The 18,982-nt window shown below is 34.9% G+C and overlaps 2 protein-coding genes across 3 annotated transcripts; one reads left to right on the forward strand and one right to left on the reverse strand.

The window, feature by feature from the left end:
- Positions 1-786: 786 nt before the first annotated feature.
- LOC114307018 (small ribosomal subunit protein eS1) lies at positions 787-3,572 on the forward strand. Its single transcript, XM_028252362.2, has 7 exons — positions 787-1,005; positions 1,102-1,149; positions 1,259-1,364; positions 2,287-2,424; positions 2,521-2,706; positions 2,912-3,112; positions 3,291-3,572. Exons 1-7 carry the CDS (start codon positions 995-997, stop codon positions 3,384-3,386), a joined length of 786 nt encoding a protein of 261 aa, XP_028108163.1. The 5' UTR covers positions 787-994; the 3' UTR covers positions 3,387-3,572.
- A 3,430-nt stretch (positions 3,573-7,002) lies between these two features.
- LOC114307019 (protein NETWORKED 1A) lies at positions 7,003-17,291 on the reverse strand. Of its 2 annotated transcripts, none has more exons than XM_028252363.2 (6): positions 17,069-17,291; positions 16,830-16,871; positions 16,571-16,653; positions 16,185-16,445; positions 9,269-13,422; positions 7,003-8,379 (listed from the first exon to the last, which is right to left on the reverse strand). In XM_028252363.2, exons 4-6 carry the CDS (start codon positions 16,285-16,287, stop codon positions 7,159-7,161), a joined length of 5,478 nt encoding a protein of 1,825 aa, XP_028108164.2. In that variant the 5' UTR covers positions 16,288-16,445; positions 16,571-16,653; positions 16,830-16,871; positions 17,069-17,291; the 3' UTR covers positions 7,003-7,158. The 2 variants fall into 2 exon arrangements, with proteins under 2 accessions (XP_028108164.2, XP_028108165.2); XM_028252364.2 differs by having other exon boundaries at positions 16,830-16,867; positions 17,069-17,279.
- Positions 17,292-18,982: the final 1,691 nt, after the last annotated feature.

The raw sequence follows: 18,982 nt of genomic DNA on the forward strand, positions 1-18,982 counted from the left end.
TGTCGATAATTTTTTTAAAAAAAATGTGATGAGGAATATGTTAAAAATTAATTTAATATTAATAGTTGAATCTCCTTTGAACATTTTAACTTATCCATAGGAGGCCCAAATAAAACATCATGATAGCCCAGAATACCCAATGTATTTTACAGCCCAAGCTACCCTACCTTAAAAACGAAGTCGGGCCTAGCACCTCTCCAAAGTAATCTAAAGCCCAATAAAAATATCAAACTAGCCCAAAATACCCAATGTGATGAGGATTATGTTAAAAATTAATTTAATATTAATGGTTGAATCTTCTTTGAACATTTTACCTTATCCATAGGAGGCCCAATTAAAACATCATGATAGCCCAGAATACCCAATGTATTTTACAGCCCAAGCTACCCTACCTTAAAAACGAAGTCGGGCCTAGCACCTCTCCAAAGTAATCCAAAGCCCAATAAAAAACATCAAACTAGCCCAAAATACCCAATGTGATGAGGAATATGTTAAAAATTAATTTAATATTAATAGTTGAATCTTCTTTGAACATTTTAACTTATCCATAGGAGGCCCAAATAAAACATCATGATAGCCCAGAATACCCAATGTATTTTACAGCCCAAGCTACCCTACCTTAAAAACGAAGTCGGGCCTAGCACCTCTCCAAAGTAATCTAAAGCCCAATAAAACATCAAACTAGCCCAAAATACCCAATATTTTTTACGGCCCATACAAGTAAGCCTACCATCAAACGACGTCGTCCTAAACTAGGTCAAAAGGATTGCTCAATGTAACCTTTAAGACAAATTTACCCTCAGTTTTCCATCATAAAGACTCGACAGTCCTTTAGGGTACAACCATGTGAAGAACCAAACCCTGAAATCTGAGACCTATATAAACCAATACGCGAATTGCAAACTAGGGTTTTGAGGATTCATCGAGCTTAGCCCTGTTAGTGCCGTCGTCGAGCTCCATAGTTTTTCCTCACTAGACCTTCCATCGCTTGACAATGGCCGTCGGGTATTCTCTCTCTTCTCTCTCTCTCGACATATATGTACATATAGCTTGATTTTGTATATGTATGTGTTGATCTGTACATTTTTGTGTATATCACAGGAAGAACAAGAGGATTTCGAAGGGAAAGAAGGGTGGAAAGAAGAAAGCGTGAGTATCGTATACTTAAATCTCACACTTTATTTTGATATGAATTCAAAAATCTCGATTTCATTGTGGCTTGCTTTGATCGGTTGTGTTGTTTTTTGGTTTTGTGTAGTGTTGATCCGTTCTCAAAGAAGGATTGGTATGATATCAAGGCTCCATCGCTCTTCACTGTCCGAAATATTGGGAAAACTCTGGTCAGCCGAACTCAGGGTACCAAGGTGATGTTTTTATTCATTTTTCGTATATGTGAGATCAATATGGTCAATGAATTTTTGTTATGAAAATGTTTCTAATTGGAATTTGCATTGTATTATATCTTGTGACTTGTTTAGATCTGTATCGGAGGTGCTTAGATTAGTATTGAAAGTGCCATGCAGTTGTAGCTTTAGTATGTGAAACTTGTGATTTGTTGACATGCCATTTTTATCCATCTTCATTTTTGGGGAGTATAAGAATAATTGGTAGCCAATTTTTTTATATGAAAAAAACTTGACATAAATTTGAAACATTGTACTAGTTTTATAAATTTCAAATTTAATTATCATATATATATATATATATATATATATTTATGTACACTCAGTTTAGTTTATGTTGTGTTGTTCTGTATTGTGCATCTGTACCCATGTTTCTTAAGTCACAAAATAAGAGCTGATGTCAATTGGGGAAATTACAAAAGACCACTTAATTGTAATTCCCCCATGTTAATTCAATGTTGGTTTTTGGTCCCAATTGGTGGGGGAAAAAAGTTTTTTTTACTATTATTTTAGTTAATGATTTGAAAAAAAAAAGGTAATATGCCAACATTTTTATCATTATTGAGCAGAACGTCACTTACTATAATCAGCAGTGTGTTGCCTTGTTATTTTATGTTGTATGCTTGATCAAATATTCCTTTTTTGTTCCATGTTTATGTTCCTTCCTTATTGGAGGTTTAGTTAAAATTTTGAACATAAATCTTCTTATTGCTTTGAAAATGAATAGCCTTTTAAGTTGCCTTACGACGCTTACTTTGGGAACAATTTGCCAAACACAAATTTCTATATCATTTTTTTTTTCTTTTTTTCCTGCACATGGCTTTAAACATTAGATTCCCATAGACATTCTATACCTTGTAATTTGTGTCCTGTACTTCATCAGATTGCTTCAGAAGGACTCAAGCATCGTGTTTTTGAGGTCTCCTTGGCTGACCTTCAGGGTGATGAGGACCATGCATACAGAAAGATCAGACTGAGAGCTGAGGATGTTCAAGGGAAGAATGTTCTGACTAATTTTTGGGTATGATAAAAGAATTGTTTATTTCTTTTGTGCTTCTCCTTTCTTGTTTGTGTGAATCAGTGATTATTTAACGACACCTGTTTTTGGAAATCTCAGGGAATGGATTTTACCACAGACAAGCTAAGGTCTCTGGTGCGCAAGTGGCAAACATTGATTGAGGCTCATGTTGATGTGAAAACTACTGATAACTTCACCTTAAGGATGTTCTGCATTGGATTTACTAAGAAGCGTCCAAATCAGCAGAAGAGGACCTGTTATGCACAATCAAGCCAGATACGCCAGGTGAAATTACTGCAATTTTCTGTTTTTTAATTTTGAAGAATTTTATATTTTTATTTTTTGTTGCCAATGGCAATACCTTTGGAGTTGTGACTCGTGTTTGGGGTTTGGTTTTAATGCGGATGCACTGTTCTTAGTTTTTTCTTTGTTTCTTTCTTGGTTCCAAGAATATGATTTAGTATATCTTCCTTGTATCCCCTTTTGTCAGATTCGCCGGAAGATGAGGGAGATCATGGTAAACCAGGCGCAATCTTGTGATCTGAAGGATTTGGTCCAGAAGTTTATTCCTGAATCAATTGGTAGGGAGATTGAGAAGGCAACTTCAAGCATCTACCCTCTGCAGAATGTCTTCATTCGCAAAGTCAAGATCTTGAAAGCTCCCAAGTTTGATCTTGGCAAGTTGATGGAGGTAAACATCTCATGTACTTGTGCTACAACGCTAGTATATGCACAAAATTATACAAATAACACTTGGTGTTATATTTCTACCCTCTGGTGTTGAAGGAAGTTTAATTTCTTACTGCCCAAGTGAAGATGCTCATGATTTAAATTTCATTCTATCCTTATCACGTGCTATGCTGATGTAGGTCCATGGTGACTACTCTACGGAGGATGTTGGAGTGAAAATGGAAAGGCCTGCCGAGGAGCCTGTTGAGGCAGCAGCTGAGGTAATTGGAGCTTAAATGAAGGTTTATGGGTTGCTTTTATTTTTCGAATGTTGTTTATGGTTTTTCTCAATGAAAGAATTAGATACTATATGTTGACTCGTATTGTGGTTTAATTTGTGAGACTAGAAGTGGATTTTTGGCATCTGGGAGAACACAGTTTTGCGCTTAATGAAGTAGGCAATTTCTGGTGTTTTATTTTTATTTTTATTTTATATAGTAGCCAAAAATATATGATATTGTTGAGTTTTCCAACATGTTTTGTATGTCTGTGAGGTTGAAAATTTGACCTAATTAGTTTCCAAACTGGATGGTCTCATGGTTCTCGATGATCAAGGATCATGATGATGTAGGATATAAGAGCTGCGGGTGAAGCGCTGGAATCCATTGATGTGTCATTTTGTTTATGGGTTTTCTTCTACTTTACTGGTTATTATGTGCCTCTCTAGTAGAAGATCAAGATTTGTCCTTTGTTGATTAGGGGGTTTGCTTTTAATGGTACATGGTTATGTTCCTCTTTTATGTGATTGTTTTGTTTGCTTCATGATCGTAAAGTCTTGATACACTCACTTTAGTCTGTGTTTAGATCCTACATTTTTGAAGGGAAAGGAAAAGAAAGTGAAGAGTGAATGAAATGCTTGTTAATTTTGTTTTCACTTTTTAATTACCATTTCTTTTTTCTCCATAAATTTAAGATTCAAATGCTGCACAATGAAAATTTGCTGCCTAGATGTGACTTTATTTTTTGGTAGTAAATTTGCTCCCTCTTCTCTCACCAAGAATGTGTTTGCCCCTTTACTTCATTCACTCATAGTCATCTGATTTAATTTTTAATGCTGAAAAAAATTAAATCGTGTGATTGTGAGTGATAAAATAGAGGGGCATGTACCTTTTTTGGATGGAGGATTGATTTGGATGATGAAAGCATTTGAGTTGAAACTCCTTTCAAATACACTATCTCCACGTGCTGATTTGGAATTGGCCATCTTAATTCAAATTTTGAACTAAGGTGTTCCATGATTCTAACTCCAGTGCAAGAACTCTGCTGGCAAACATGCTCTTATATATTTTGAAGAATAGGTTTATATATACAAACAAATCCTACAAATTGTGGTGGAAACAAAGGAAAATGCGGCAATAATTTAATATATGTTTTGTTCATGATTCTCTTTTTATTTTTATTTTATTATCTTCAATTTTAAGATTTAAACATAGCACTTTACCTCCCAAGGCTTGAACCGTTGAATGTTGAATGTGCTGTCTCGTGAAAAACTTATATACAATATTGGTATCATATCATTATTGATACGTGGTATCATCATTTAATAATAAATCTTTATGGTGAGATTTTCTCATTTCATTTGGTAGATTTTCTCATTTCATTTGGTATTTTGTTATTGGATGGTGATACCACGTGTCAGTATTAGCATGGTGTCAATGTTACATGCAAGTTGTCTCATACAAATGACATAACAATGGCTTCCCAGCACAAGTATTTGAATGTATCAGAAGTTTTTCTTGCCTTTTTTCTTTTGGTTTCAATTTTTTCTTGTGCTTTGATATGAGGAATGGAATATAGTTTATGAAATCAAATGCAAGTCCTGTACACGAGCTGGTTGGTGCAACTTATCGGGGTTATTTATAACTTTTTTTTAAGAACTTTTTTATTATGAAATTTTGTTATATATTGTATGGTTCAGTTTATTTTTAAAGCTTTTAGGCTTGTTTTGAGAAGGTGGAAATAAATTGTCTTTTGGTTTATTCACAAAATTATTTGGCAAGTGTTAGCTTTTGCTTGTTATGAAAAACTTGTAAAAAGTATAAAGTTGATGGGATCTAAATAAGTCAATAAATTAATAAGTTGGCTTATCACTTCCCAAAATGGGCCTAAATAAGTAATTTGTTTGCTCTTTTGAAAATTATTATTATAAGGTATTACATTATTTGTAAAATTATAAATTTATTATATTATTTTCATGCATTATTAATGTATTTTTTCAGAAGCCATACAGATGAGAATATTTTGATAATTTCACTTGTTGGCTTATTCCAAATGAATTTTTGGTGAAATAAATTATTTTTTGACTTTTTGAAAATAAGTCAAAAGTTTGCTTTATTCTTTGTTCCCAAGTAAGGCCTTAATTTGAGAAAAAAAGAAAAAAAAAAGTTTTTGACTTATTTTTAAAAAGTTAAAATACAATTTATTTCATTAAAAATTCATTTTAGAAATGAGAAATACGCCAACAAGTTAAATTATCAAAATATCTTTGGTTTTTGACAAAAGTGTATTAATAATGTATGAGGGTAATATAATGAATTTATTATTTTATAAGTGATGTGATATTATATAATAATAATTTCCAAATAAGCTGCTCATTTAGCAATTTCTAAATAATTTTGTGAATAAATTAAAAAGTAAAAAAATAAATCAAAAAATTATTTATTTTCATCTTCCCAAAACCGGCAAAGGTAGCTTTATTTACCTCACCCAAGACGAAATTCTTGTCAAAGTTGTTTTTTTAGCTTGATTTCCCAAAATCAACTTCAATGGTAAATTCATGGTTAAATTATAGTTGTGTTACATCTTGTGTCACATTTGGTACAAAGTTTGACAAAATCAAATATGCCATATCAGCATATTTGTTGCTGATTATAGTGAAATGATCTACTGATTTTTGTTTCGTCTAAGAATAAATGTTTTTTTTATTTTTTTCTCCTACTTTTTGCGTTTTTTACTTTTGGTATAATAAAAACAAAAATTAATAAAAAATATTTTTTATGATCAACCAAAAACATATTTATTTGACAAAAAATGTTTTCCTTCTACGAAGCTTTTCAGCCTAAAATCATATTGATATCATCACTTCTACCCGTCCACCATTACTACCTCCCAACCACTATTACCTCCCAACCACTTCCATCACCATCGCTATCATTACCTCTACCTATATCCCGCTACTATCACCCTACATCTGCCACGTTCTACCACTGCCTCCCTCCTACCACTACGAATACAACTATCAGTATTAAAGATGTAATCAAACATAAGCAAAGGTTTTTGGATTTTTCCATCAAAAATGATTTTGTATGGAAACATACCAAGCAAGACAATGGTAGTTATGCCAAAAATAAATAAATAAATAAATAAAATTAGATTAGACAATAAAATAATGAATAAAATGACACTGAAGATGCTCTAAACATGCAATCTAAGAATGCTACCAAACAAGCTTTAGCTTCAGCAATGGCGCAAGAGAGAAATGGATTCATAAGAGCCTCAGCAACAGGAACCAGAGATCATCACCATGATTTCACATAAAATAATACCTGTAGTTGTGCAAAGATAAAGACTCAACTGCGGATATACATGTTTAGACATTGCCAGCCTGCATACCATCTGTCACAATCTAGCAGGCAGAAAAGAGAAAAGACACCACCTCCTATGGAGCGCTTCATCCCCTCGGAAACTAGCTGCCTATGGAGTGTTCAGAGCACACAAAACCCTAATTGGTAACAGTGATTGCAGTATATCCATCTTTGTACATGGTGGACAAAGATAAAATTTATTTGTACGGCATCAAACTCTAATAATAATTTAAAGTAGTGCACCACAAATGTTGAAAAAAGAGGGTCATAAGGAGAAGATTATTTAAATTAGATTAGATCTAATTCATACAGATCCTCTGAACTAAAGATGGAACAGTTTCTACCAAGAAATTCAAGAAATGATCACTTCTAACATAGTAAAAGGAACGTTTCAAGGACTAATTACTGATTATTCAGAGCTAATTTAACTAAACAAGCTAATATTGTTACCGTCTCCATTGGTTGGAGGTCTGAAACACCCACAAAGACCGGCCTTTTTCCGTCGTGGGCTACTTCTTCTCCCACTGTGAATGAAGTCTCTCAGGATAATGGTTGTTTTGCTCCTGGAAAATCGGCTTCTCTCTTTGTTTTTCTTTTCATCCAATAGTTTCAGCAAGACGTAATGGATTTTTTGAACTTCCAATTGCAACCGTCCAATCTTTTCAGACCCTTTTCGTGCCTGTTCCGAGACTCTTTTTCTTTGGACATCCCCGGCCTCTTCCAACTCTGGTGAAGCATTTCCATCTATATGCAATGGACTCTCTTCGATATTTTGTGACAGTTGACCGTTAACCTCCACGAGCTGCACGATAGTTTCCTCAACTTCCTGCAACTGTTCCTTCACTGTCTCAAAATCAATGCTCTTCGCCTTTTTTCTCTTCTTGTTCATCTCCAATTTCCTTCTCAGGTCTTCTACTGTTATCATAAGGTTCTTCAGCTTCTGAGCATCTGAATTGAGTCTCTCCAAGATCTTTTTCTTGTTTCGATCCTGATGTGGCTCAGGAACACACGTGGGTACCTCTAATCTATCAACACCCAACTCCTTCTCAACTTGTAACTCCGAAGAGTGATTTTCATTCTTGTGCTCTGCATGCTCAAACTCTTGGCACGAAGTATCATCCTCTGTTGGTTTGTTTGCTTGCTTGTGTGACTCTTTGAGTGTTCGATCAAGACCACAGCCATCTTCAGCAGCTTCCCATAACTCAAGCATCTGATCATCAGCCCCACGATTCCTTCTCCTGCTTATTCCATACAACGAACCATCTGAAACGTGATCAAGTGGAATATCTTTCATCAGAATCCCATTCCTCACTTCAGAAATTTCCGGTTTTGTTTTCTGCAACTTGAGTCTGTCAACGAGCTCATCTCGAAGCTCCATCTCTGCCATTTGTTTGTCTTTTTTTAGACTGACACTGTAGTTGGATTTCAACTCTTCGAACTCTTTCAAAGCAGCGTCTAGCTTGATGTTGGTGTTTAAGCTTTTCTGCATCACCAGCCTTTTCTTCTCTTCTGTTACAACCTTTTCAACTGCTTTGATCCTAGTCTGTAAATTCTGCAATTCTGGAATTCTGTTCGGTATCGCAGGGTTATGATCTTGCATCGGTTCTTGACAGCTTTTCTCATGATAATGAACCAATTCCACATCCTGGAAATATGTGCAGGAAAGAGAAGGATTAAGTTTTAGTTAAAGATTTTCTGTATTAAATAGAGCATTCAACTAGCACAGATGGACAGAACTTGGTGTAACAATTTGCAAGATGTGCACAGCTTGCTCAAGTTCTAATAAATTTTGAGTTAAAAAGAAAGTACAAGAACAAGAAGAAATTCTCAAATCTCTCTACAATAAATATTAAATGTTAACAGGGTATTAAGAGGGAAAATAAAATGCAGTGATGTGATCTTAGTCTCCCATGTATTTAACAGTACAAAAGTCAATAATTAAATGGTATCAATCACCAAAATGTATTAGAAAAGGGAAAATGGTACAAGAACAGAATTTTTATACAAAAAAAAAAAACTAAACAGAATCATATGGCAGTGGTATTTCCAAAATCATGAGGCACAATGATGTGTGTTTTGATTTGAAATGAAGGACTATAAAAAGTCACTTTTGAAATCATGAGCAATAAGAGTTTTGAACAAAATTTTGTTTACAACATTACTTTGTGATGCCCAAAGAAAAAAAATCAAAAAATTTTAAAAAAATTGTGATCGTTGAGTGAAACCCTTTGAAGGATACCAACTATTCAAAGTAAATATTGCAAATGCTATGAACACATACGCTAGTCTATAATGATAAAAAAACAAAATAAAAGATCTAATTTCACATGGGTTCCAATTGCCATCTAATGCAACTTAGCTTTATTATCGACATGGTAAAGTAAGTCCAATTCCTAAAAGTAAAATTTGTACATGTTATGTTAGTTGCATTCAAAAAAAATCAAATGTGCGGATGCCATTAAGAGAATCTCTGCCAAGTTGATTCAGGATAAAAAAAATACTTTCTGTTGTCAATGTTATACTAAAGAACATACCTTTTGTTCTTGATTGTCAGCAATGTTAAGCTCTGGCGGAGAGAGGATATTGTGCTCAAGTGATGCTATGTTATCTCTCAGAGAATCTATGGCAGGAGCATATGCAAATAACCGAGCCTTAAGGCCTCCAATTTCAGTCTCCATGAAGCTAACTCTTTCTTTCATCTGTTCTATCTCAACTGTCTTAGAAGCATTTTCGTTTTCAAGAGTTTCACATACTCCAGTAAGCTCGTTAAACTTATTTTCAAACAAAACTTCACGGATGTTGGAGATTTGAAGATCAAAGTGGAATGTTGCAGCCTCAGCCTCCCACATTTCAAAATCGTTGCCTATCTCTTGCAGCTCCGAACTCAAGTTCTCTTCTCTAATTCTGTGTACTTCAACATCTTCCCGTAATATACCCAGTTCAGAATCTAAGTTTCCATTAACTTCACGAAGGCATTCGATTTCTTTGTTCTGGCTTGTATTTTCTTCAGATACTTCAAAAATGTGCTTTTCTAAATTTTCCCTCGTGAGTATTGATTCCTCATGTTGCTTCTTCAGTCCTTCCACAGTTCTGCACAATTCTGAATTCAGATCCTCTGTAGCTTTAAGCTTCTCCTCTGCTTCCAAAAGCTTGATTTCCTTCTGACACAAGAAATTATTTCCCATTGAGATTTCGTGCCGCAATTGATTATTGAAATCTGTGACCTCATGCAGCTCCTCCTCCAACTTCCTCATTGAATCTTTGAGAAGTAAATTTTCCATTTCTTTCATTTCTAACTCCCCTCCCAATACACCAACCTCCTTTTCAAGGTCACTATTGACCCCATGAAGATTGTGCATATCTTCAGAGAGAAATTTTAGTTCCACAGATTTTTCAGTTCCAAAGTTCTTGAAAACCACCGAAAGGTTATCAAGAGCCAATGTTTCCAAGAGAATAAAATTGTTTTCCTCTTCTGCCATGCATTTCTCTTCCTTTAGCTCCGAGAGATTTTTCAACAAAGACCTGTTTTCTTCAAGCACTTGAGAATAGTCGCCCTGTAATTTAAGGTAAGCCCTCTGCAAATCTCCTTGCTGCACACATAGCCGCTCCATTTCAGCCTTAACCATGTTTGCATGTTGGTCTCCCATTTTCACTTCTGATTTCAACTGTCTGTTTATCTCTAGAAGCCCGTGCTTCTCATTTCGCACCATCACAAGCTGCTCAGTCATGGCTTCGAACTCCTGCTCTAAGATTTTCTTCTCTGACCCAAATTCCACACCTTCTAATCTCAGTTGCCCAACCAGAGTAAGAAGAACAGAGTTCTCAACCAACAGCTGCTGCTTCTCGTCCTCGTAATTCGAGAGAGAACATTTCATATCCTCAATATTCTCTATAACATGATGCACAAATATTTGCTCATTTGCAATCTCATCGTCCAGTTCATTATCTAGACCAATTTCAAGAGCCTTGAACACTTGATATATACCCATCCTTAGCTTTTCAATTTCATCTAACAAGAGTTCTGCTTCCACCTGCTGCTCAAGATTTTCACTCTCCAACTCCGAAACCAGTTTCTCCGTCAATTTGGACGCCTCGACATGTTTCTGACACTCCATCAATAGAGTGTAATTCTTTTGTTCCATGTCTTGTATAAACTTCTGTAAGACAAAGATCTCAAACTGGGCATTCATAGCTTTATCAAGTTCTTCTTCGAATTCTTTCTTCCTCCACCTAGTTTCTTCTTGCAAGAGTTGGATATGGTTTTCCAGACAAGCCAATCGTGCCCCACTTGACAATGCAAAACTTGCCCTCTCTTGTTTTTCTACACCTAGAGACACCTTTAGTTCTTCCACTTGAGATAGCGTGGATTCTTTCTCCTTTTCCATGCCAGTGTATTTTTGTTCCAATACTGCAAATCTCATTTCCAGGTTTTCTAGTCTCCGCTCAACATTGTCCAACTGAGCAACCAAAGTACCTCTTTCAGCAATAAGATTAGACTGGTCATTATTCAGCGACTTGCAGAGTTCTTCTAAGCTCTTTGATTTTTCCCTCAGACCTTCAAGTTCAACATTTGCACCAAAGAGGGAATTCTCAAGAACGGTGTTTTTCTCCAGGATCTTCTGCATATTCTCAGTAATAATTTGTAACTGAGACAGAAGGGCTGCTTTCTCAGAAACAAGGGCAGATTTTTCACCATGGAGAGATTGGCAAGACTCTTGCAATGCCTTGACATTTGCTTGTGACCCTTTCAACTCACTGCTCAAATCTGACAGCGAACTCTCCAAAATGACATTCTTATCTAAAAGTTGTTCCATGTTCTCCAATTTCTTGAAAAGAGCTTCTTTATCATCTCTGTCCTCCTTGCAAATCTGTCTCAGCTTTGTGTTCTCATCCTGCAAATCTTTCACGGATGACGCAATACATTCTGGGTTCAAACCTACCAACTCCACTTGCTCCATTAAAGCCTGATATCCCTTATTCAAGTCCTTGATTTCCTCTTTCAGACGAGAAATCTCTTCCTGGAGGGAATTAGTTTGACCCATTTGTAGTCCAACCTCCTCCTCAAGTCTTTCCTTCATCTCCCTCAATTTAAGGATTTCACTTTGCAGATTCTCCACTGAAATGGCGAATGATGAATTCAGCTCATTCACGTTCCTATTCTCATCCTTAACTTGCCGAATTTCTTCCTCCAAATCATGTTTGCTTATTTCCAAGTCCTTCAACATTTGAAGCCCATTCTTAAGCTCCAATGCTAAAGCGTTCTGGTCCTGTTGAGATTGAGAGTGCAAATTCTGCAAAGTTTGGAGAGTGGCTTCAACTTGCACGAAATGCAATTGCTCATCTTGTACACAAGCCTGAAGCTTTTCCAACTCCTCATGCTTCTCAGAAAGTTGTTGATCTTTCATTGCTATCTTCTTCACTAGGTTTTCCGCCTCTAACCGCAGGGATTGATTTGACGTCTCCAACAGAACACACTGTTCTTCAGCACTCTTGAGTTTTGCAGTCTCGATCAGAACCACACTGTTAAGGCATCTGATTTCCTCTTGAGCACAAGAGAGTTCACTTTCCAGCTTAGATATTTTCTCCAAGCAATGCTCATACCGACGAGCAGCAGCTTCTTGCTCCTCGTTTATTTCGGCAAGAGATTTTTTCAGTTCCCTCACTTCAGTTTCAGCTCTATCGGCTCTCTCATTAAGCACTATTGCTTCCTCCTCAGCAACTGAGGATTTTTTCTCCAAATCAGATATTTTCTCAAGACACTGCTTGTATTGGAGAAGACCAGCATTTTTTTCAGTCTCTAATCTAGAAAGTTCTTTTTCGAGGAACTGAGCTTCGATTTCAGCTCTAATAGCTCGCTCGTTGAGTCCTTGTGCATCCTTTTGGGCTTGTGAGATCGTAGACTCCAAATTAGATATCCTTTCCAAAAACTCCTTGTGTTGAAGAAAACTCGTATCCCTTTCGGCCTCTAATTTAACAAGGACTTCCTTCAGTGTTTGAACTTCAGCTGCAGCTTTGCTTGCTTGTTCATTGAGTCCCCGGGAATTCATTTGTGCACGATTGAGTTCTCCCTCCAGATTTGACAATTTCTCCGTACTCTGCTGGTATTGAAGAAGGACAGCCTCCTTTTCCGCGTGCAAATCAACAAGGGCTTTCTTTAAGTTTTCAATTTCAGTTTCCGCTCTACTTGCACGTTCAACCTCAGAATGGACCTTATTCTTGAGGTTCTGATTCTCATCCGATAACTGCAAGACTTCATCATCCAGTTTTTTTTCTCTGCCATCCCTTGAATTTTCGAGTGCTACTTCTCTGGCCCCAAACATCTCGTGTAGCTGTTTCAAACCCTTTGCATCCTTGTGCAAATCATCTAGGTCGAGCAATGCACGAATTGGATGTGGCATTTCAGGCGTGTGAGGTTCACGTTCATGTGCTGAAGATCCCGAAGGTGAATCATCAGACAGTACAAACGGGACTTGGTTAGGAAATGCTTCTGCCATGGTTCGATGGGCGTGGCGGAGCTCCCCCGTTGCGTGATCATACCTTTCTGCCAAGGCACGGTATGCTCGGTAGAACTCCTCAACCAGTTTCATGAGCTCGGGCCGTTTTTTGTAGTACATTTCTGCCCTTCTGGCAAAGGAATCTGCATCTTCTTCAATGAGCTTGATCATTGCTTTGACTTTGGCATCCATATCTGTTCAGAAAACCACATGTGGAAGAGTTAATATTGTGGCCTAAAAAAAATGCTTTAAAACAGGCCATCAAATATTTGGGACACTTAAAATACGATTTCAAACAGGCTGAAATGCATTTATTATTATTAAAACAAGGGAAGCATTGGGACCAATTATGACTGGAACTTTTATGACTGTTAAAAACTAAAGACAGATGGATCAAATGACCATTAGATCAATTTTCTTAGCACACACTGAGGTGATCTACGTACTCTATCATTAATGAATGCAAAGCGTCATATGAAAAAACATACAAACTAGTAGAAAATGATATGAAATACAAGAAGCAACTTGCTAGACTTCTTGGAAGAAGAGTGTCATTCATGCTGATTTCAACTTTGTAACAAGGTAGTAATAATAGTATATAAAGCAAGAAAAGAATAACATTCGAGGACATCTTAATGCTTAACCCATAAACCAAACAACCTCTAATTGTCATGGACCAAGACCAGAATAATTTATCAAAAGAAAATCAAGAATTCCATATAGGCTGCAGAACCTTAGGTGGGAACCTATAGCATGGAAGCCATACCAGAAAACTTGAAAAACAAAAAAAGCAGCGAATAAGACTTCAACTTAAGGGTGGGCAACGGTTTATCCGAACCGCTCAACCCGCCCAACCCGCATATAAATGGGCGGTTTCGCAAACATAATGCGGGCGGATGCAGTTTGAAATATGACAAATTTGCGGGTTACGGGCAGGTCGCGATTTAAACCCGCAAAAACCGCCCGTACTTTAATTATTATTATTATTTTTTTTTTTATACACCAACTTTGTAACTTTTACAGGAACACCATTATATTCTCTATGACACTAGAATCCTTATTTTTAATTATTTCTCAACTTTCTTAATGCCGTAGAATTATTAAGTCCTAAACTTGGTTTCTTATATGATTTTCATTGATAATTCATCCACTTTTTTCTAATAAAATTTTCCTTCTGGTAGTCAATGGAACTTCTAGTTTGATTATTGATTATTGAACTGACAATTCTAACTAAGTACAACCTTTAATGCATTGATATACATTTTTTTTATGGCAAAAATGCTAGTGTAGGGTCTCTTTGTTTTGGGTATTTTCATTTAATGCATTGATATTCAATTTTTATTTGTAAACTCATCAGAAAATTGTTATCACAAATATATAAAATGAATCAGATGCCTAAATTTGATGGGAAAAAAAACTCAAAAATTAACTTTTACAGAAAAAAGTGTAAACTGCAAACCGCCCGCACATTTGCAAACCGTATCCGCACAAACCGCAAACCGCACTGTAGGCGGTTGCAGGTTGACTTTTTCCCAAACCGCATAGATGCGGGCGGGTCAAAACCGAACCGCAAACCGCACAAAACCGATCCGCGAACACCCCTACTTCAACTTGACACTAGCATTGTCAGCTCTTTCTCAGCTTGAAAATGAGATGCATTCCAATCTGGGAATAAATGGAAACTAAGGATTGAGGAAGGAAGCACTATCAAGAATCATATTTGCATGGAAAAAAGGTTAAAATTTGAAACCACAACAGTTATGCCAATGCCTTGGGATAAACTGTATTCTGAGTTACTCCGCAAAAACATGATTCTAAAACTCAATTCTTGGTTTGAACCACATAATCGTGGTTCTAGAAGGGAAACGTCACCTGCAAGTATGCAACTTAGGTATTACCTTCTAGGTTAAGGAACCCTAACAAAGTTCACTCACACTTAAGATCACGAGATTCAATCGCAAACCTACATCTTATATTACTTGTATACTAATTGAGTTTAATCAACTCTACTCAAAGTTGAGTAGTTGGCACAATGATATCCTTACTTGCTAGAGCTATTTTGTTTCAATAACTATAACCCCACGAATCAATTTTTTTCTTGGGAAAATTATCCGTAAGTCCTATTTTGCTCTCAAGATTACTATTGAGTCCTATCAAAATTTTATTGTGGACAACTAAGTCATTATTTTTATAAAATGTTTCCCAAAAGTTCAATTCTCCATAATGGTGAATTTTATCCAAATTTCACCCTTCTCATTTAATGTGAACAACAATTTTATAAACAAGTTTAGTTTACTTAAAATTATATATTTTAATTGTACAAATTATCAATATTATATTAACCAAAAATCATAAACAACATTTGGATTGAAAAAACTATAGCATAAAATTTCATCATTTTCTAAAATCCTTCGAGAGTTTTAACTTCAACATATGTTTCTGAACTAACTCCCTCTCCATTGCAACATGAAGTTCAACCCAAAGCCAACGTCAAAAAGTGTTAAGCCGTTATTTATGTACTAAATTATTATTTAACACAACAAAAATGGTTCCCTATCTAGTGGAAGCAATGAAAATCCAAATAATAACCATCAAGAAATTCCAAACTCGGGCTTTCTTTTTCTGTTTTTTTTTTTTTTTTGGCGAGTCCCATCCCTTGTTTTTTTGCTCACAAGCGTGTCCAGGGCTTCGCACCAACTATTCCCCCAAGTACATGTAGTCCTCTCGTCCCACATATATCAGTAATTACTGGACCAAAGCCCTAGGAGTAAGTTCCCTCACTTGATAATATGGAGTTCTACCTCTGCTTTCTACTACCTTATAATCTCATGATTCTTTAAAATAATAAACAATATAAAGAAAAGAAAAGGACAAACACAGAAATATTAATTGCAAGCACAAGACATCAATCCTTAAAAACCAGAAACCAATGAAAATTAAGTGATAAAACAAACACCTTTAAGATTTTCCTGAAGCCATTTTGAATTCTTTGGGCTATTGTGACTGTCCCACCACCAAGAATACAAGCGCCTGGACTCAGAATGCAGCATTGTCGCCATGACTCCAGCAATGAACAAAAATAGAACTGGTTTTGACCTTGCAAGTTCCCGGTCCTTGTACCAGTAACAAAAATCCAGGTAATGGACCCAGGCCAGTATCAAAACTCGGTATTTTCTACCACAACCGAATTTAGAGCAGCTTTGGAGCTCAGTATTGCCTACCCACAAAGATCATCAAGAAAATATGAAGGTAAAAAAATATTACAAACATTGTCTTCATTAACCATATACAATCTATATCAATTAAATTGGAACTGTGATGAACAGACACAAAAATTCGTACATGATTTTACTCATTTGAGCCCAAATCAACAGTTATGTAGCAAATGCAGCTCCAACTTCAATGGCCTCCAAATCAGAGAAACACTGATTCAAAAGAGGAGGAAAATGTGAATCGGATCTTAATCACCTAACCAATCTTAATCTATAAGCATAGAGGATGAAGAAATATCAACATTTTGTGGTATTTTATAAATTTACAAAGAATAAAATAAGGTTAAAAAAAAATGAGCAACAATATCACAAATATTTGGAGTGCATACCTTGATCTCCTCAATCCCAGAACAATACAGCATGAAAACTACCTAATCAACAATACCCACAACAACGATCAATACAAATGTTGAAAGGATTCAATAGGAAGACACCCAGTAAAATAAAATAAAACAAAAACCAAATCCAAACTACTTTCTAGTCCAACTCACATCAAATCAAGAAAACAAAATCTCAAATTTTTCTAATAATGGATGTCAACAAAGACTGAGAAAGATCAGGAACTTACCAGAAATAATGAAATCTGAACATGGGTTCTCATCATCATCATCATCAACTGTGATTGCAAACCCCCCATCCGCCATTCTTCACCCCATTTTCTCTCTCTAACCCAAACACTCTCTCCTCTCTCTCTCTCTCTCTCTGTATCTCAATGGGTTCCTAGCATTTTATTCGCCAAGTTGGTACTTTCAGTGTGACAAACTGTAAAAAGACACAAAGTGACCACAGAAAGTGAAAGAGTTCTGTTTCTAACTTTATCTTTGTAAATAATTTTAAAAAGAAAAAAAAAAAAATCAATATATACTATACGTATATATTATACAGTTACGTATATTTATTTATAGTAAAAAAATATTTAATTGCAGTTATGATTTGATTAAATGGGATTATGAAAACGAAGATGTTCTTAATCTTGCTGTCTTTGGCCGTTATTATTTTTTATTTATTTATTTATTTATTAATGCATGTGTTTTTGAGATCATATGCTTAAAATCTCAAAAATGCTGAATCTTGTGTTTCCAATAAAATAAAAAATAAAATAATTTTTTGGGTTTCCAATAATTGAATTGTAGTTTATTAGAACCTTCTTTTATTTATTTATTTGTTTGCCCTTGTCCACTTTTTTTATTTTTGTATTTTCTTGATCCTTTTGGGCAATTGATTTAGTCATGGGGGCTTTGTGGTCCAATGGTAAGATCTGCCTGTTCATTGTGAAGGCATGGCCCTTTGATATCAAATATAAAAACAATTTTTTTTATTTAAAAAAAAAAAAAAAGATTGTGTCCTTCCAACCAATCAAAGAAAAAAAAAAACAAGTGTGCCACTCTACCAATTGTTTTATTTTGTTTGGGATAATCTAAATAAATGTACTTTTTATTTTTTTACGAAAAGATGTGCAAAAAAATAGAGAGGTAATGTGATGAAAAAAAGATAAAAAGATAGATTATTTGAGGAATGTCTTTATATTTACCACTCATTTAGGCTATATTTAGATTTTAGTTTAATGAAGAAATTTATGGGGGTAAAAAAAGAGAAAGAGACAGAAGGAAACAAGAAAAAAATATTTTTTTCCCTTTTTTTTTTTTTAAACAAATTCAAAAAATGAACACAAGATTAAGTTAGGAGAATAAACTCATATACAAATGAAGAGAATCGAACTCATAATCTTCTAATGAAATGCAAGAGTTTTAGTCAATGGGCAAATCATGTGAATTGCTCAACAAATATGTCTAATTCTTTGACTTAAAATAAATATAGGGTTTAAATTAGACGGGAACAAACGATATTGGAGTTTAACCCAAATCTTTATGGAATAGTACATTTTGTTTTTTTTATCTTTAAGGAAGATGTAATTTTTTTTTAAATTAAAACAAAATCAAAATAAGGAAGATGTATTATAGTTACATTGCTTTCAAAATAAAATAACATACGAGTAATTGAATAAAAGTCATTGAGAGTATTTGAAAATGAGATTAAGGAATGATGTTGTCTGAAATTGATATTCAGTAAATTTTGGAGACAAAATAAAGATGAGTTGCAAAAAGTTACCAAAAAGTAACTTGAAAGTTAGGTGAAATAAATAAAATTAGTTGTAAAAAGTTTAGAAAAGACAAAAATAAGTATATATATTTAAATTTTGATTTATTTTCATTTTTAGTGAGTTTTATTAATTGACTGAATTTTAAAAATATATATATATATATATATAAAATAGTCTAGTCAAGACCGACTTTAAAAAAAATCAAAAATGGAAAAGTTAAAAAAAATTTAAAATAAAAATAATTTAAAAAGTGGATGTGAAAGAAAAATGCTCTACGTAGAGAAAGTAATTGGCCATGCATTCATTTCTTGCCTACTATTGAAAATTACAGCTGTTGTGGGCAGTATGACCACAATGCATTAAAATTTTGAATAAGGATTG

The sequence above is a fragment of the Camellia sinensis genome, chromosome 6 (genome assembly GCF_055761805.1).
Source record: "Camellia sinensis isolate YWXY chromosome 6, ASM5576180v1, whole genome shotgun sequence".
NCBI classification, from domain to species: domain Eukaryota; kingdom Viridiplantae; phylum Streptophyta; class Magnoliopsida; order Ericales; family Theaceae; genus Camellia; species Camellia sinensis.